Below are 14,118 nucleotides of genomic sequence, written 5' to 3'. Positions count from 1 at the left end.
ATAACTGGGTTGGGGGAATGGAGAAGGGTTGAGTTCATTAGGTGATGGGGGGGACACCTGGGTGGCTCAGTGGTTGAGCATGTCTTCAGCTCAGGGCATGATCACAGGGTCCAGGATCAAGTCCCACATTAGGTTCCCTGCAAGGAACCGGTTTCTCTCTCTCCCTTTGCCTATGTCTCTGCCTCTTTCTCTGTGTCTCTCATGAATAAATAAATAAAATCTTTTTAAGAAAGTAGGTGATAGGGATTAGGAAGGACCCCTGTTGTGATGACCACCAGATACTGTATGTAAGTGCTGAATCACTAAATTCACTATATGTTAACCAACTGGAATTTAAATAAAAGCTTAAGGAAAAAAACCCCACCACTAACTGACGTCTATCAAAAAGAATAATTTAACAGCAACTATACTAAAATAAAAATGATACTTTTGGCAACCATTTTCCAAACTTTAATAGGATATATAGTACAACAGTCAACAACTACACAGCAGGCCAACTCAAAGGAATGCTTAAGGCCAAATACAACAATTAATTCATCTTGAAGTATTCATCAGAAAGTCATTCCACTGATTTTGAGAATTGTTATGGCTATAGTATGCAACTGATAATAACAGCTATAAAAATTTTTGGCTATGATCATTACATCCCTTCTCTAGAATCTATCTTTAGGCCTTTAACCGGTCATTTTGTTTTCTATTTTTAGCAATTCCAGAACTGTTTTCTGAGGAAAATCACGGTCTTGTGCACAGGACCTCTTTCAAAATGTATATTGGCTGTTCATACAGGCCTAAATCCTGACTTGATCAGGATCTGACCTAATCAGACATGCAAAATGCATGCTCTCATGATTCTTTTTTTTTTCTTAAAGATTTTATTTATTTATTCATGATAGACATAGGGGGAGAGAGAGGCAGAGACACAGGCAGAGGGAGAAGCAGGTTCCATGCAGGGAGCCCGACGTGGGACGCGATCCTGGGACTCCAGGATTGCACCCTGAGCCAAAGGCAGGTGCTAAACCGCTGAGCCACCCAGGGATCCCCTGCTCTCATGATTCTTGACTGAGATGTAAGCCTAAACTCATTGCTGCCTGATGTTTATTAAAACTTGATTACAAGAAATCATATTCAGGAAGCCCATGCTGGAGACTCCCAATGGCAGCAATTCTGGACCTTTAAGCATAAAACACCCAAAGGAAGGAAAGGTGCCTCAAGGAGGGACCTAGGGACCTACTGATACAGGAGCATCCATCAAGAATTGAGAGTGTAAAGACCAATATCCCTGATGAACATGGATGCAAAAATTCTCAATAAGATACTAGCCAATAGGATCCAACAATACATTAAGAAAATTATTCACCATGACCAAGTAGGATTTATCCCCGGGACACAAGGCTAGTTCAACACTCGTAAAACAATCAATGTGATTCATCATATCAGCAAGAGAAAAACCAAGAACCATATGATCCTCTCAATAGATGCAGAGAAAGCATTTGACAAAATACAGCATCCATTCCTGATCAAAACTCTTCAGAGAGTAGGGATAGAGGGAACATTCCTCAACATCTTAAAAGCCATCTACGAAAAGCCCACAGCAAATATCATTCTCAATGGGGAAGCACTGGGAGCCTTTCCCCTAAGATGAGGAACAAGACAGGCATGTCCACTCTCACCACTGCTATCCAACATAGTACTGGAAGTCCTAACCTCAGCAATCAGATAACAAAAAGACATTAAAGGCATTCAAATTGGCAAAGAAGAAGTCAAAGTCTCCCTCTTCGCCGATGACATGATACTCTACATAGAAAACCCAAAAGCCTCCACCCCAAGATTGCTAGAACTCATACAGCAATTTGGCAGTGTGGCAGGATACAAAATCAATGCCCAGAAATCAGTGGCATTTCTATACACTAACAATGAGACTGAAGAAAGAGAAATTAAGGAGTCCGTCCCATTTACAATTGCACCCAAAAGCATAAGATACCTAGGAATAAACCTAACCAAAGAGGTAAAGGATCTATACCCTAAAAACTATAGAACACTTCTGAAAGAAATTGAGGAAGACACAAAGAGATGGAAAATATTCCATGCTCATGGATTGGCAGAATTAATATTGTGAAAATGTCAATGTTACCCAGGGCAATTTACACGTTTAATGCAATCCCTATCAAAATACCATGGACTTTCTTCAGAGAGTTAGAACAAATTATTTTAAGATTTGTGTGGAATCAGAAAAGACCCCGAATAGCCAGGGGAATTTTAAAAAAGAAAACTGTATCTGGGGGCATCACAATGCCAGATTTCAGGTTGTACTACAAAGCTGTGGTCATCAAGACAGTGTGGTACTGGCACAAAAACAGACACATAGATCAATGGAACAGAATAGAGAACCCACAAGTGGACCCTGAACTTTATGGTCAACTAAACTTCGATAAAGGAGGAAAGACTATCCATTGGAAGAAAGACAGTCTCTTCAATAAATGGTGCTGGGAAAATTGGACATCCACATGCAGAAGAATGAAACTAGACCACTCTCTTTCACCATACACAAAGATAAACTCAAAATGGATGAAAGATCTAAATGTGAGACAAGATTCCATCAAAATCCTAGAGGAGAACACAGGCAACACCCTTTTTTGACCTCGGCCACAGTAACTTCTTGCAAGATACATCCACGAAGGCAAAAGAAACAAAAGCAAAAATGAACTATTGGGACTTCATCAAGATAAGGAGCTTTTGCACAGCAAAGGATACAGTCAACAAAACTAAAAGACAACCTACAGAATGGGAGAAGATATTTGCAAATGACCTATCAGATAAAGGGCTAGTTTCTAAGATCTATAAAGAACTTATTAAACTCAACACCAAAGAAACAATCCAATCATGAAATGGGCAAAAGACATGAAGAGAAATCTCACAGAGGAAGACATAGACATGGCCAACGTGCACATGAGAAGATGCTCTGCATCACTCGCCATCAGGGAAGTACAAATCAAAACCACAATGAGATACCACCTCACACCAGTGAGAATAGAGAAAATTAACAAGACAGGAAGCCACAAATGTTGGAGAGGATGCGGAGAAAAGGGAACCCTCTTACACTGTTGGTGGGAATGTGAACTGGTGCAGCCACTCTGGAAAACTGTGTGGAGGTTCCTCAAAGAGTTAAAAATAGACCTGCCCTATGACCCAGCAATTGCACTGTTAGGGATTTACCCCAAAGATTCAGATGCAATGAAACGCCGGGACACCTGCACCCCGATGTTTATAGCAGCAATGTCCACAATAGCCAAACTGTGGAAGGAGCCTCGGTGTCCATCGAAAGATGAATGGATAAAGAAGATGTGGTTTATATACACAATGGAATATTACTCAGCCATTAGAAATAACAAATACCGACCATTTGCTTCGACGTGGATGGAACTGGAGGGTATTACGCTGAGTGAAGTGAGTCAATCGGAGAAGGACAAACATTGTATGTTCTCATTCATTTGGGGAATATAAATAATAGTGAAAGGGAATATAAGGGAAGGGAGAGGAAATGTGTGGGAAATATCAGAAAGGGAGACAGAACATAAAGACTCCTAACTCTAGGAAACGAACTAGGGGTGGTCGAAGGGGAGGAGGACGGGGGGTGGGGGTGAATGGGTGACGGGTACTGAGGGGGGCACTTGACAGGATGAGCACTGGGTGTTATTCTGTATGTTGGTAAATTGAACACCAATAAAAAATAAATTTATTATTAAAAAAATAAATAAATATAATACAAATTTCTCAAAAAAAAAAAGAATTGAGAGTGAAGGAATATTTAATCTTTCTTACGATATATTCTCTCATACAGCTCCCAAACTTTTTGGTTGCAGGAGCCCCTTGACAGTCTTTGAAAACTATCTTTGTGGGGCACCTGGGTGGCTGAGTGGTTGAGCATCTGCCTTCAGCTCAGGGCGTGATTCCAGGGTCCTGGGATCCAATCCCGCCTTACGCTCCCCAGAGGGAGCCTGCTTTTCCCTCTGCCTTTTCTCTGCCTCTCTGTGTCTTGTGAATAAATAAATACAATATTTTTTTAAAAAACTATCTCTGTGGGTATATCCATCGATATTTATATTAGATTGTAGAGCAAAAATTTTAAACACAGTAATACAGAAACACATTCCATTAGCCATCAGAGCAGAAGTGAAATCATTCTCAACTGTAGCCTCAGAAAATTCCACTGTGAATGAGAGCGAATAATTAAAAGGCAAGTAAAGCCTTAGTATTATTAAGAAAATAGTTTTAGGGGTGCCTGGCTGGCTCAGTGAGAAGAGCACATGACTCTTAATCTTGAGATTATAAATTTGAGCCCCACAGTGGGTATGAAATTATAAATTAGTTAATAAATTAATTAATTTTTTAAAAAAGACAACAAGGGATCCCTGGGTGGCACAGCGGTTTGGCGCCTGCCTTTGGCTCAGGGCGCGATCCTGGAGACCCGGGATCGAATCCCATATCGGGTTCCCGGTGCATGGAGCCTGCTTCTCCCTCTGTCTATGTCTCTGCCTCTCTCTCTCTCTCTCTCTCTCTCTGTGAGTATCATAAATAAATAAGTTTAAAAGAAAAAAAAGACAACAAAAAAACCTTTTTTAATTAAAAAAAAAGAACATTCATAGAGAAGTCCTTAAGATTAAGAGTGCCTGTATTCAAAAATTCAACCAACTGTTTTCTTTTTTTTTTAAATCTTTGTTTTATTATTTTTTATTTTTTTTTAAATTTATTTATTTATGATAGTCACAGAGAGAGAGAGAGAGAGAGAGAGGCAGAGACACAGGCAGAGGGAAAAGCAGGCTCCATGCACCGGGAGCCCGATATGGGATTCAATCCCGGGTCTCCAGGATTGCGCCCTGGGCCAAAGGCAGGCGCCAAACCGCTGCGCCACTCAGGGATCCCCAACCGTTTTCTAAGAAGTGCCAGGGACTAGGCTAGATGCTGGGAATAAACAGAATCCCTCCAACTTATTCACCCCTGCTTATCTCTGAACCAAACCAAGCCAACAATGAGCTGTATACTTACACACTGATTTGCCCCTTTGGAGAATGTTTACTGGCATTACATGAACCTTGACTGAGAAGCATTATAAGAAGCAATGATTAAAAACTCACTACTATGATTATTATAGAGATTTCCTCCTCCACAAAACCAGTGTCCCCACCATGAAGACCAGTAAGAAAAGTTTCTCTCAGATCTACCAATCAAAAAAAAAGTATCCTTCTCTTAAACAACATATGTTTGATTTTATGAACACATGAATCTAGAAGCTGAGCTTTATTTTCTTCTTTGCTTTATTTGAGGAAATTCAGAGCCAAATATGGAACCCATCTTTAGTAACTATACAGTATTTTCTAATCTATATATTAACTTTGCCACTGGTTTATTATTATTCTCTCATTTCTTCTTTACCTTAGTACCTTATTTTTTAATCATTTAGAAAAGAGGAGGGAAATAAACAGTACTTGATGGTTGCTTTATTAACATAAAATTTGTCTTTTCTAAAAAAAAAGATTTTATTTATTCATGAGAGACACAGAGAGAGAGGCAGAGACATAGACAGAGGGAGAAAGCAGGCTCTTGCCGGGAGCCTGATACAGGACTCCATCCCAGGATCGCAGAATCGTGACCTGAGCCAAAGGCAGATGCTCAACCACTGAGCCACCCAGGTGCCCCCTCAAAAAAATTTTTTTAGGTAAGCCCTACACCCAACATGGGCTTGAACTCATAACCCTGAGATCAACAGTTGTATGATCTACTAACTGAGCCAGCCAGGCACCCCAGGGTTGAACTGTTATTATTTCCATGTACACCTGAGGGAATGGAGGTTCAAGGAGGTTTATTAACTTACATATGATCTCACAGCTTGTATTTGACAGAGTTCAGATTCAAAGACAGTCCAAACCACTATACCTAGGTGTATGTACAAGCTATCATGGGAGCAAATAAGGTGAAGGAGAGAGTGGGAAAGTCCACACACAGGATGTGACATTTGAGCTAAGAATCTCAAAGGAAGGAGCTTGCCAAGGAACAAGGAGAAAGTATTCCAGAGAGAAAGAGAAATCATGTGCAAAAATCCAAAGCAAAGAGAGAACATAAGTTCTAGGAATGGCAAACAGAACATAGAGTTACATTCAGCAATTAATTCATTGCGCAGGATTCACCAGAAAGTTAAATCATTTAATACTGGACATTTAATAGGTCCATTATTGAGAATTTCCAGGGCCACAGTATTAAACTGTGGCTGGGAAGTGGGAAGACAGGCAGAAGTGAAATAAAGGCAATCTCCTGGGGGAGGGGGGGAGAGAATGGTAAGAGAGAAAGAGAGTGAGAGAGAGAGAGAGAGAGAGAAGGGGCAGAAGGAGAAAGAGAAAGAGAATTCCAAGAAGCTCAATGCTCAGCACAGAGCCCAATGCAGGGGCTTGATTCCATAGGAACCGACCTGAAATCAAAAGTTGATGCTCAAGCAACTGACTCACCTAGACACTCCAAAAGCAGTCTCTTTTTATCATTAGGCTAAAAAGTCTGAATTATGTTCAATAAGCAATGGGGAACCATGGAAAGATTTAAGCAAGAGAATTACAAGATCAACTTGCACAGCATGATGAATGAATTACAGATTTGAGGTAGAGAATGAAGTCAGGAGGCCACAGCAAGAGACTGGCAGTGGGTTAATGAGAGTTAAAATCTGTCCAAAAAAAAATGTAATGTAAGCCACATATATAATGTTTAGTTTAATTTCTGAATAGTCATGTTAGAAAAGTAAAAAGGAAAACAGTTAAAAATAACTTTAGTAATACTTTTATTTAATCCAATAGATCTAAAATATGATTTCATTTTATAATCAATACGAAAATTAGTAATAAGAAATTTTACACTCTTTTTGTATACTAACTGGAAATCTGATATTTTTTTTAGTTAAAGCACATCTTGTTTTGGACATTAAATTTTCACCAGAAATATATGATCTATATATAGAGTTCATAAAACTTACAGATGAAAAAGTAGATTCACATATGCCAATTTTTCCAAACATATCTGAACATTTCCCAGTAAGTATCAGTTTTTGAATTTAACTTAATTACAATTAATAAAGTTCAGTTCCTCAGCCATGCCAGTCACATTTCAAGCACTTTATGGCCATATATGGTTACTATATTCAACAGTACATGGGCAGCCCAGGGGGGCTCAGCAGTTTGGCGCCGCCTTCCGCCCAGGGCGTGATCCTGGAGACCCGGGATCGAGTCCCACGTCAGGCTTCCTGCATGGAGCCTGCTTCTCCCTCTGTCTGTGTCTCTGCCCCTCTTTCTCTGTGTCTCTCGTGAATAAATAAATAAAATCTTTAAAAAAAATTAAAAAAGAAAAGTACAACCCAGAGTGACAAAGAAACTTTGACTTGCGTCATCAGCATTTTCTATCTATTTACTGGTGAGGCAGTCTGCCTACTCACATCAGTAACTTACCAAGTACCAACTACGACAGTGGTCCTACTGGTCACATCCTCCCTACTGCAGAGAAAGTAATTTCTCTCTAGACCACTGCCTACATCTGTGAAAAAGAAATCTCATGACCACAAAGAATTGCTATATAGTGTCTAACATGCAGAATGCACACAAAAATGTTTGTGGGATGGAAATATGCTCTTCTTTATCACTCAAGTAATAATTCATTTGTTTGCAGACTACTTCAGCCCTCTGTTTCTATTTCCCCATGATTTGTTTATTAGACTCTATGTACTACGTATGATGAAAAAAGAAAAAGTAGTAAGAAAATATATTTTCAATTGTATATTTATCAGAGTCATTATAATATAATGGGTAAGAGCCTAAGCTCTGGAGTCAGATTGCCTGAATTCAGATAGGAGTTCTATTATTTATCAAAGGAGTGATCTTGGCCTCTCTGTGCCTCAGTTCTCTCTTCCGCATAATAATGGTAACAGTACATGCTTCCCTGGGGTGCTTCGAGATTACAAAATACATATAAAGCACTTGCACATAGTACTTGGCACTTAGTAGATGTTCAATAAACATTACCTTTTTAATTTATTTTGCTTTTTAAAGTAAGTTCTATGCCCAGGGCAGGGATCCAACCCACCAGCCTGAGATCAAGAGTCGCACGCTCTCTACCAAGTAAGCCAGCCAGATGCCCCAAACATTCGTTTAGTTGGGTTTTTTTCTTAGGATTTTATTTATTTATTCATGAGAGACACAGAGAGAGAGGCAGAGACATAGACAGGAGGGAGAAGCAGGCTCCCCATGGTGAGCTCACTGCGAGACTCCATCCAGGGACCCCAGGATCACCACCTGTGTGAAGGCAGATGCTCAACCACTGAGCCACCTAGGCGTTCCTCCTCCTTTTTTTTTTTTTTTTTAAGATTTTATTTTTCAATACCTCTACACTCAACGTGGGGCTCGAACTCACAACCTTGAGATCAAGAGTCATACTCCACCAAATGAGCCAGTTAGGTGCCCCCCACAAACACTAGCTTTAAACAGAGCTAGTGGAGAAGTTGAAATTAGAGCGCAAGTGAAAAAACTAGGATTTCTCAATTACCCACGTCTGTTTCCCATATAATCTTACATACACATGCACGCACACACACGCAGATGATACAGGTAGTACTCTGAACTCCTCAAAAGAAGGATCCTGCATGTAGTTATATTCGGTACAAAAGGAGCTAAAGAAAAAACTTCATCTACTGACTGTGTAACCGTGCAGTACGGCACAGATGTAAGCAAGCAAATGGAAAAACATGAAGCAAAATAGGGACGCATTTTTCCTTACCTGCTTTTCCGTTTTCGAGGTGGTTTCTCCACTGTGCCAGTCAGTCTACAAACCAAAAAGGATGGTAACTAAAAGTAACACACAAGAACACATCTCCCGGCCCTACTGTGCCCGTCGAAAACTCAGTGTACCACCCTCTAGGACCACAGGCTCGCCAAGCTCATACCTGACCTTACAAACGCCTTAAGCTCGGTTCCCCCTATCTACCAAGACCAAGCAATCCTCGGACTCGCGGTTCCCCCGACGTCTTCTTTGCCCAAACCCTGCCCTCCCTTCCAGTCCCTCACTCTGTCCTCAGCCCCTATTCGTCACAGCCCCGCTCCCCAAAACCACCCACCTCCACCTACTCATTGTTTGCCTCGTCACCCCCGCAAGCCCCTCCGGCCTCTCCCCTCCCGCGCCCACCCCCACCCCCACCCCCACCCCCTCCCGGGCGCGCACTGCCCCGCCGAGCCCCGCCCCTCCAGGCCCCGCGCCCCCCGCATTCCACGGCCCGTCCACGGGGCGCGCACGCCCTGCCCCTCCCGGCCCGGCGCCCCCAGCCTCACCCCCCGGCGTCCCTTCCCTCACACACCCCTCTCATCCGGCCTCGAGGATGCGATCGCTGCCCAGCCCGCGTCCCCGCCCCTGGACGTCCCCCGAGCCCCCCCCCTCAGCCTGAACCCCCCCGCCCCTCCCGCGGCCCCAAGCCGCTGCCCTGGGCCCGCTCCCGCGCCCCCACCCATCCCCAACCCCGACCCCGACCCAGCGTCCGCCCCACCTGGGGGCCAGGCGACTCCGCGGCTGCTGGGGCTGCCGGGCTCCTCTGACCATCCGGCTCCGGCTCCGGCTCCGCCGCGGGAGCTGCTCCGGCGGCCGCAGGGCTCGCTCGGGAAGCTGAGGCGGCGGAGGCTGGAGTAGGCGGAGAGGCGGGAGGAGGGCCTCGCGCCTCTGCCTGACATGCCGCGGGGCCCGCCCCCTCCGCGCCTCTCCCCGGCTCCCATTGGCTAGAGCTGTAGTGTGGCCGAAAGTCTGGCTGTCGATTGGGCGCTCGGGCCGTCACGTCCCGCCACCTAGAGTTTGGTTGAGACTGCAGGTGGCAGCGGAGGTGCCGTAGTGCTGCTAGCAGGGCCGGGGCGACCTCAGCGCCACCGTGCGCTGGAAAGTAAAAACTGCATCATCTCAGCGCCAGACACCTGCCGGCAGGTTCTCCTGGCTCTGCGTCCCGCATTCCACACACATGCTGGCGCCCACCAACGCTGCACCACGCCAGGACCAACAGCCAAGCACTGCAATTTCCCAAACTCCTCTGGCAGGTGCGACAGTGAGGGAACTCTCCAAAACGAGCCTCATTTTGAACCACTTCGATGCGGTCCCTGACTACATCATGCTGAAATGGTCTCACTGCTCACAGATATCCGTTCATAGAGAATCCAGCAAGAAAACTGCAAGAATCTACCGAAATAAAGCATGTTTCAGATGCTCAGCCCTCTGCAGGAAAGATCACAAGCTTGTGTGCAGGCTTCCAAGAAAGCAAGAGATTTAAAGAATTACCATGAAAGAAAAAAATCATCACTGCAAACAGTACTGATGCCATAACTAAAAGCAATGTGTTTGTTCCATTTTGGAAGGACTAAGTAGAATTGATCCTTGAGGGTGTGCTAGCCATCCTGTGATACTGCAGATGATTGTAAGTTCAATGCCGATCAATTTAAAAATAAATTTCACTGCATTTTTAATAGACCTAAACATGCAAGACTACCAGCATCTATGCACAGTATTAGTTACCGTTCCTCTTATACTTTAATAAGGCCATCCTTAAAAATAAGACATAGCTCATTAACATATAAAACTCTGCCATTAATGTCCTCTACAGTCTCTCTACACTTCATGTGAACAGGCTTTGTTGTTTTTGGTAGATCCTTGGCATCTATTTGGAACTGGTGGGAGGCATAAAACTTTCTTTTGCTATTTCCTTTTTATTATAAAATGTTTTTGTGCATTATTAATATGACAGCCTAGAGTAGATTACACCAGCAGGTTGGGATCAAATCTCACCCTCACAAAGGCAGAAACTAGGATACTAGCTTTTCGCAAAACTGATTTTTTTTTTTTTTTGGCAAAGAGGACTGTCCTTTATTCTGAGATGGCTCTTTTAACATCTTTCATATTAAAAATGATACACCTTCTACGAAGTAATGATGGTAAATTGTAGTGGGTTTTAAATGGCTTTGACAAGACAAAAAATGTTGCCAAACATCTGTTGGCTCCCCTAATTCTTTATGTAATCCCCAAATCACCAAATTATGGAGAGCCTCAATCTCAACCAAACCAGAAAGGAGGGGGAATCAGCATAATTTGTCAGACAAGAGTGTGGCAGGTAGGAGTCCTGGTGGGGAGGACTATCAACTCACTAGAAGACTAATCTTGAAATATCACTCATTACATTTCTTAAAAATAGGGATTAAAATCCTGTGTGTTCAACATCTTTCACAATTGGTCAACTCCTCTCTGATACATGGTTCTGTCAAAACAGCTGTTGCTTTGATTTCTTATGCCTTCCTAAGAGGCAACCTCAAGTCCTATCTTCGTGTCACATGCAAGTTCTAGTAATCTCTGCTTGTTTTTAATATGTAAGAAACGTACATCTCATCATTCTAGCCCACATTTTTCACTTTCTTTTAAGCCTCTCCCAATTGCTCCATTCTATATCTTTCTTCTAATTCATTGTACTTTCATAAACTACACTATCAGCAATTATATATTGCCTTAGATTATTCTTACTTCCCATCTACATTTAATTCAGGCAAATGGATATATTAAAATGAGCCCTCAATAAATGGCAGTTTTGGGCCAGGGGCCAAGTACTTTGTGTGCTATTTTTAATCTTGATCAACCCTGTATGATACTTAGATACAGAATTTTAAAATCTGGAGAACCCAACTTGAGCAGGGTCACACAGCTACAATAGCCAATATTACTTAAGAGGGCTTAAGATGTACTCTTGTATGCCCTTAAAGAGGTTCAAGTTCCAGCCCTCCTATGCAACCTGCAAAGTTACCTATCCTAAATGTTTCTTCCTCTGAAGGAGGGCCGGGAGGTAATACAGTCTTAGGATCATGGTAAACACAAAATAAGGCATGTATAGCATTTGGCTAAGTTGGCTATTACTGCCTGCCAGGGCTGGGTTTCTTACCTAGATCTGATTCCAGAGCCTATATTCTTCATACTATTCCATAATGCCTCTATGTAGCCTTTTATATCTCATTTCCGTTTATACACAAAAGCAGAGTGCTGAGAATAATGGGTGTCCAGGGATTGAGTGGAATATACTTATGTAGTATTTTTGTTGATACAAAAAAAATCTTCACAAATTTCATGCAGTTTGAATAAAGGAAATATTTGAGTGATCTAAGCCAACATAATCTCTCATGAAGGTAAGAAAGGCAATCACCAATTGATTGATAAGGAAATAGAAAATTAAGAAGATGGCAATAAGGAACAAACATTCCCCAGGAATCTACTGTGTCTGGCACCACACTACGGGACTTTCCAAAATGCTTTTTGGTATTTTACTACTGTATACTTCATGAACATGAATGCAGACTATAAACATACAATTGAAAGAGTTGTGATGATCTCATGATGCATGGTTCTGGAAACTCGGTCCAGGCCATAATAATGAATATTGCCTTTAAAGGGGATCCCTGGGTAGCTCAGCGGTTTAGCGCCTGCCTTCGGTCCAGGGTGTGACCCTGGAGACCCAGGATCGAGTCCCACGTCGGGCTCCCTGGATGGAGCCTGCTTCTCCCTCTGCCTGTGTCTCTGCCTCTCTCTCTGTGTCTCTCATGAATAAATAAATTCTTTAAAAAAATAAAAAATAAAAAAATAAAGAACTGGGACACTTAGTTCAAAGTTAAATGCAGAACAATAAAAAGTTTCATTTCTGTTTACCAGTCAAGCAACCAAGTGAAGGAATAAGCATTTTTTTTTTAATTTAAATTGTGTTATATAAAATGCTAACTTTTTGTCGGGACATGCTACAGACTATGCATTAGATAAAATTTTCTGACAAACTTCCTATAATCTTTTTATTAATTTACACTGAGAGGATATAGCACCTTTCATCCAAGGAACTGAAGGTGCTTTACAAACATTAGCATTTAAAAAACAATTACATTTAAAAATCTGGATTCGTGCTGTTAAATCTCTTCAACTCCAGGTACACAATTTTCTGGAGGCTGATGGAAAGCAATTCTATTTCTGACAACGAAAGAGGCTCAGAAAGAGTTTGGATTTGCTTTCGCAATACAGGCATTTTCAAAACCTGGTGCTAGGCTTACAAAGCAAACACACACAAATCTTAATGCAAAGAATAATATTTCAAACCTTATTTCAAAAGCAAAACCCAGGGTTTAAGACGTCACAATCTTCCAACAGTTCTGGTCATCCAGATGTTAGGAGCTGATGCAGATTGCATATTAGATGTGCTCTTGATGCAGACTTTTTAGGATCACACCCAAATGAACACATTTAAAGTAGTGAGATGTTTCAGGAAAAAGCATTAACCTATAAAAAGCTAGCCAAGTGCATATCAGGAAAAGGGGAAAGGGAGTAATTGGCAATTAAAAGTAGACAGTTCTCACTAGAGCCTAGGACACTTTATTAGAAACCAAGTATATCATCAGCAAATAAAAATAGTTATTACCCCCATTAATACAACATAAAGGATTTTACATTCAGCCTAGATACAGGGAGTAACAGATCCTCCTGCCTACAAATCTATGACTGGCAAGTATCTTCCACTACATGATTACTCTATATCATACATAGCCCTTATTTATTAAATCCAAATATTCCTTTTAGGCTTACAAAGTCCAATACATTCACTCTCTCTTCCCTTTACATGTCTAATCGTAAAAACTTCTTTTTTTCATGCAAAAAAAAGCCATTATTCAGCTGAAGAGAAAAAAATCAGACAAAATAGAGATGGCAATTAAGGAATGGACAAAATATTATTGGCACATGCCCAACTAGTGACAAACAAATGCAGTACACCATGACTTAAAAATAAAGGTCACATTACAGGGATAACTAAAACAACTACATCAATCTAAGCTAAGGAGTGTCAAATGGGAAGGGAGGGCTGAGGTTACTGATTTTATTGGTACAACTTAGAAGCAGAGGAGAGCAAGCACTTAAATACAATTTATGGTAACAGAAAAAAACACTGCAGAGAGCTGTTCAAAGACTACACCAAGTTGTCTGCATCATTAATTTCCAGTGTTTCACAATTAGTAAAATACATAGCTACATATCCCTGTAAGATAAAAATAC

The 14,118-nt window shown here is 41.7% G+C and overlaps 1 protein-coding gene across 2 annotated transcripts in view; it reads right to left on the bottom strand.

Moving 5' to 3' along the window:
• The window catches only part of SCAI (suppressor of cancer cell invasion), a 164,062-nt gene extending 154,364 nt beyond the window's left edge, over positions 1-9,698 (bottom strand). The window contains exons 1-2 of one of the 2 annotated variants that reach the window (XM_055328585.1): positions 9,563-9,698; positions 8,803-8,847 (exon numbers count right to left, since the gene is read on the bottom strand). In XM_055328585.1, coding sequence (XP_055184560.1) covers positions 8,803-8,847; positions 9,563-9,615 — 98 coding nt within the window. In that variant the 5' untranslated portion in view covers positions 9,616-9,698. The remainder of the gene's footprint in view (positions 1-8,802; positions 8,848-9,562) is intronic. The other variant, XM_055328594.1, reaches the window with a different exon arrangement.
• Between the last annotated feature and the right edge of the window lie 4,420 nt (positions 9,699-14,118).

Source organism: Nyctereutes procyonoides, unplaced genomic scaffold (genome assembly GCF_905146905.1).
Source record: "Nyctereutes procyonoides isolate TBG_1078 unplaced genomic scaffold, NYPRO_anot_genome, whole genome shotgun sequence".
In the NCBI taxonomy this organism is placed as follows: Eukaryota; Metazoa; Chordata; class Mammalia; order Carnivora; family Canidae; genus Nyctereutes; species Nyctereutes procyonoides.
The sequence above is the reverse complement of the archived record's forward strand: the minus strand, read 5'-3'. Positions and strand labels throughout refer to the sequence as shown.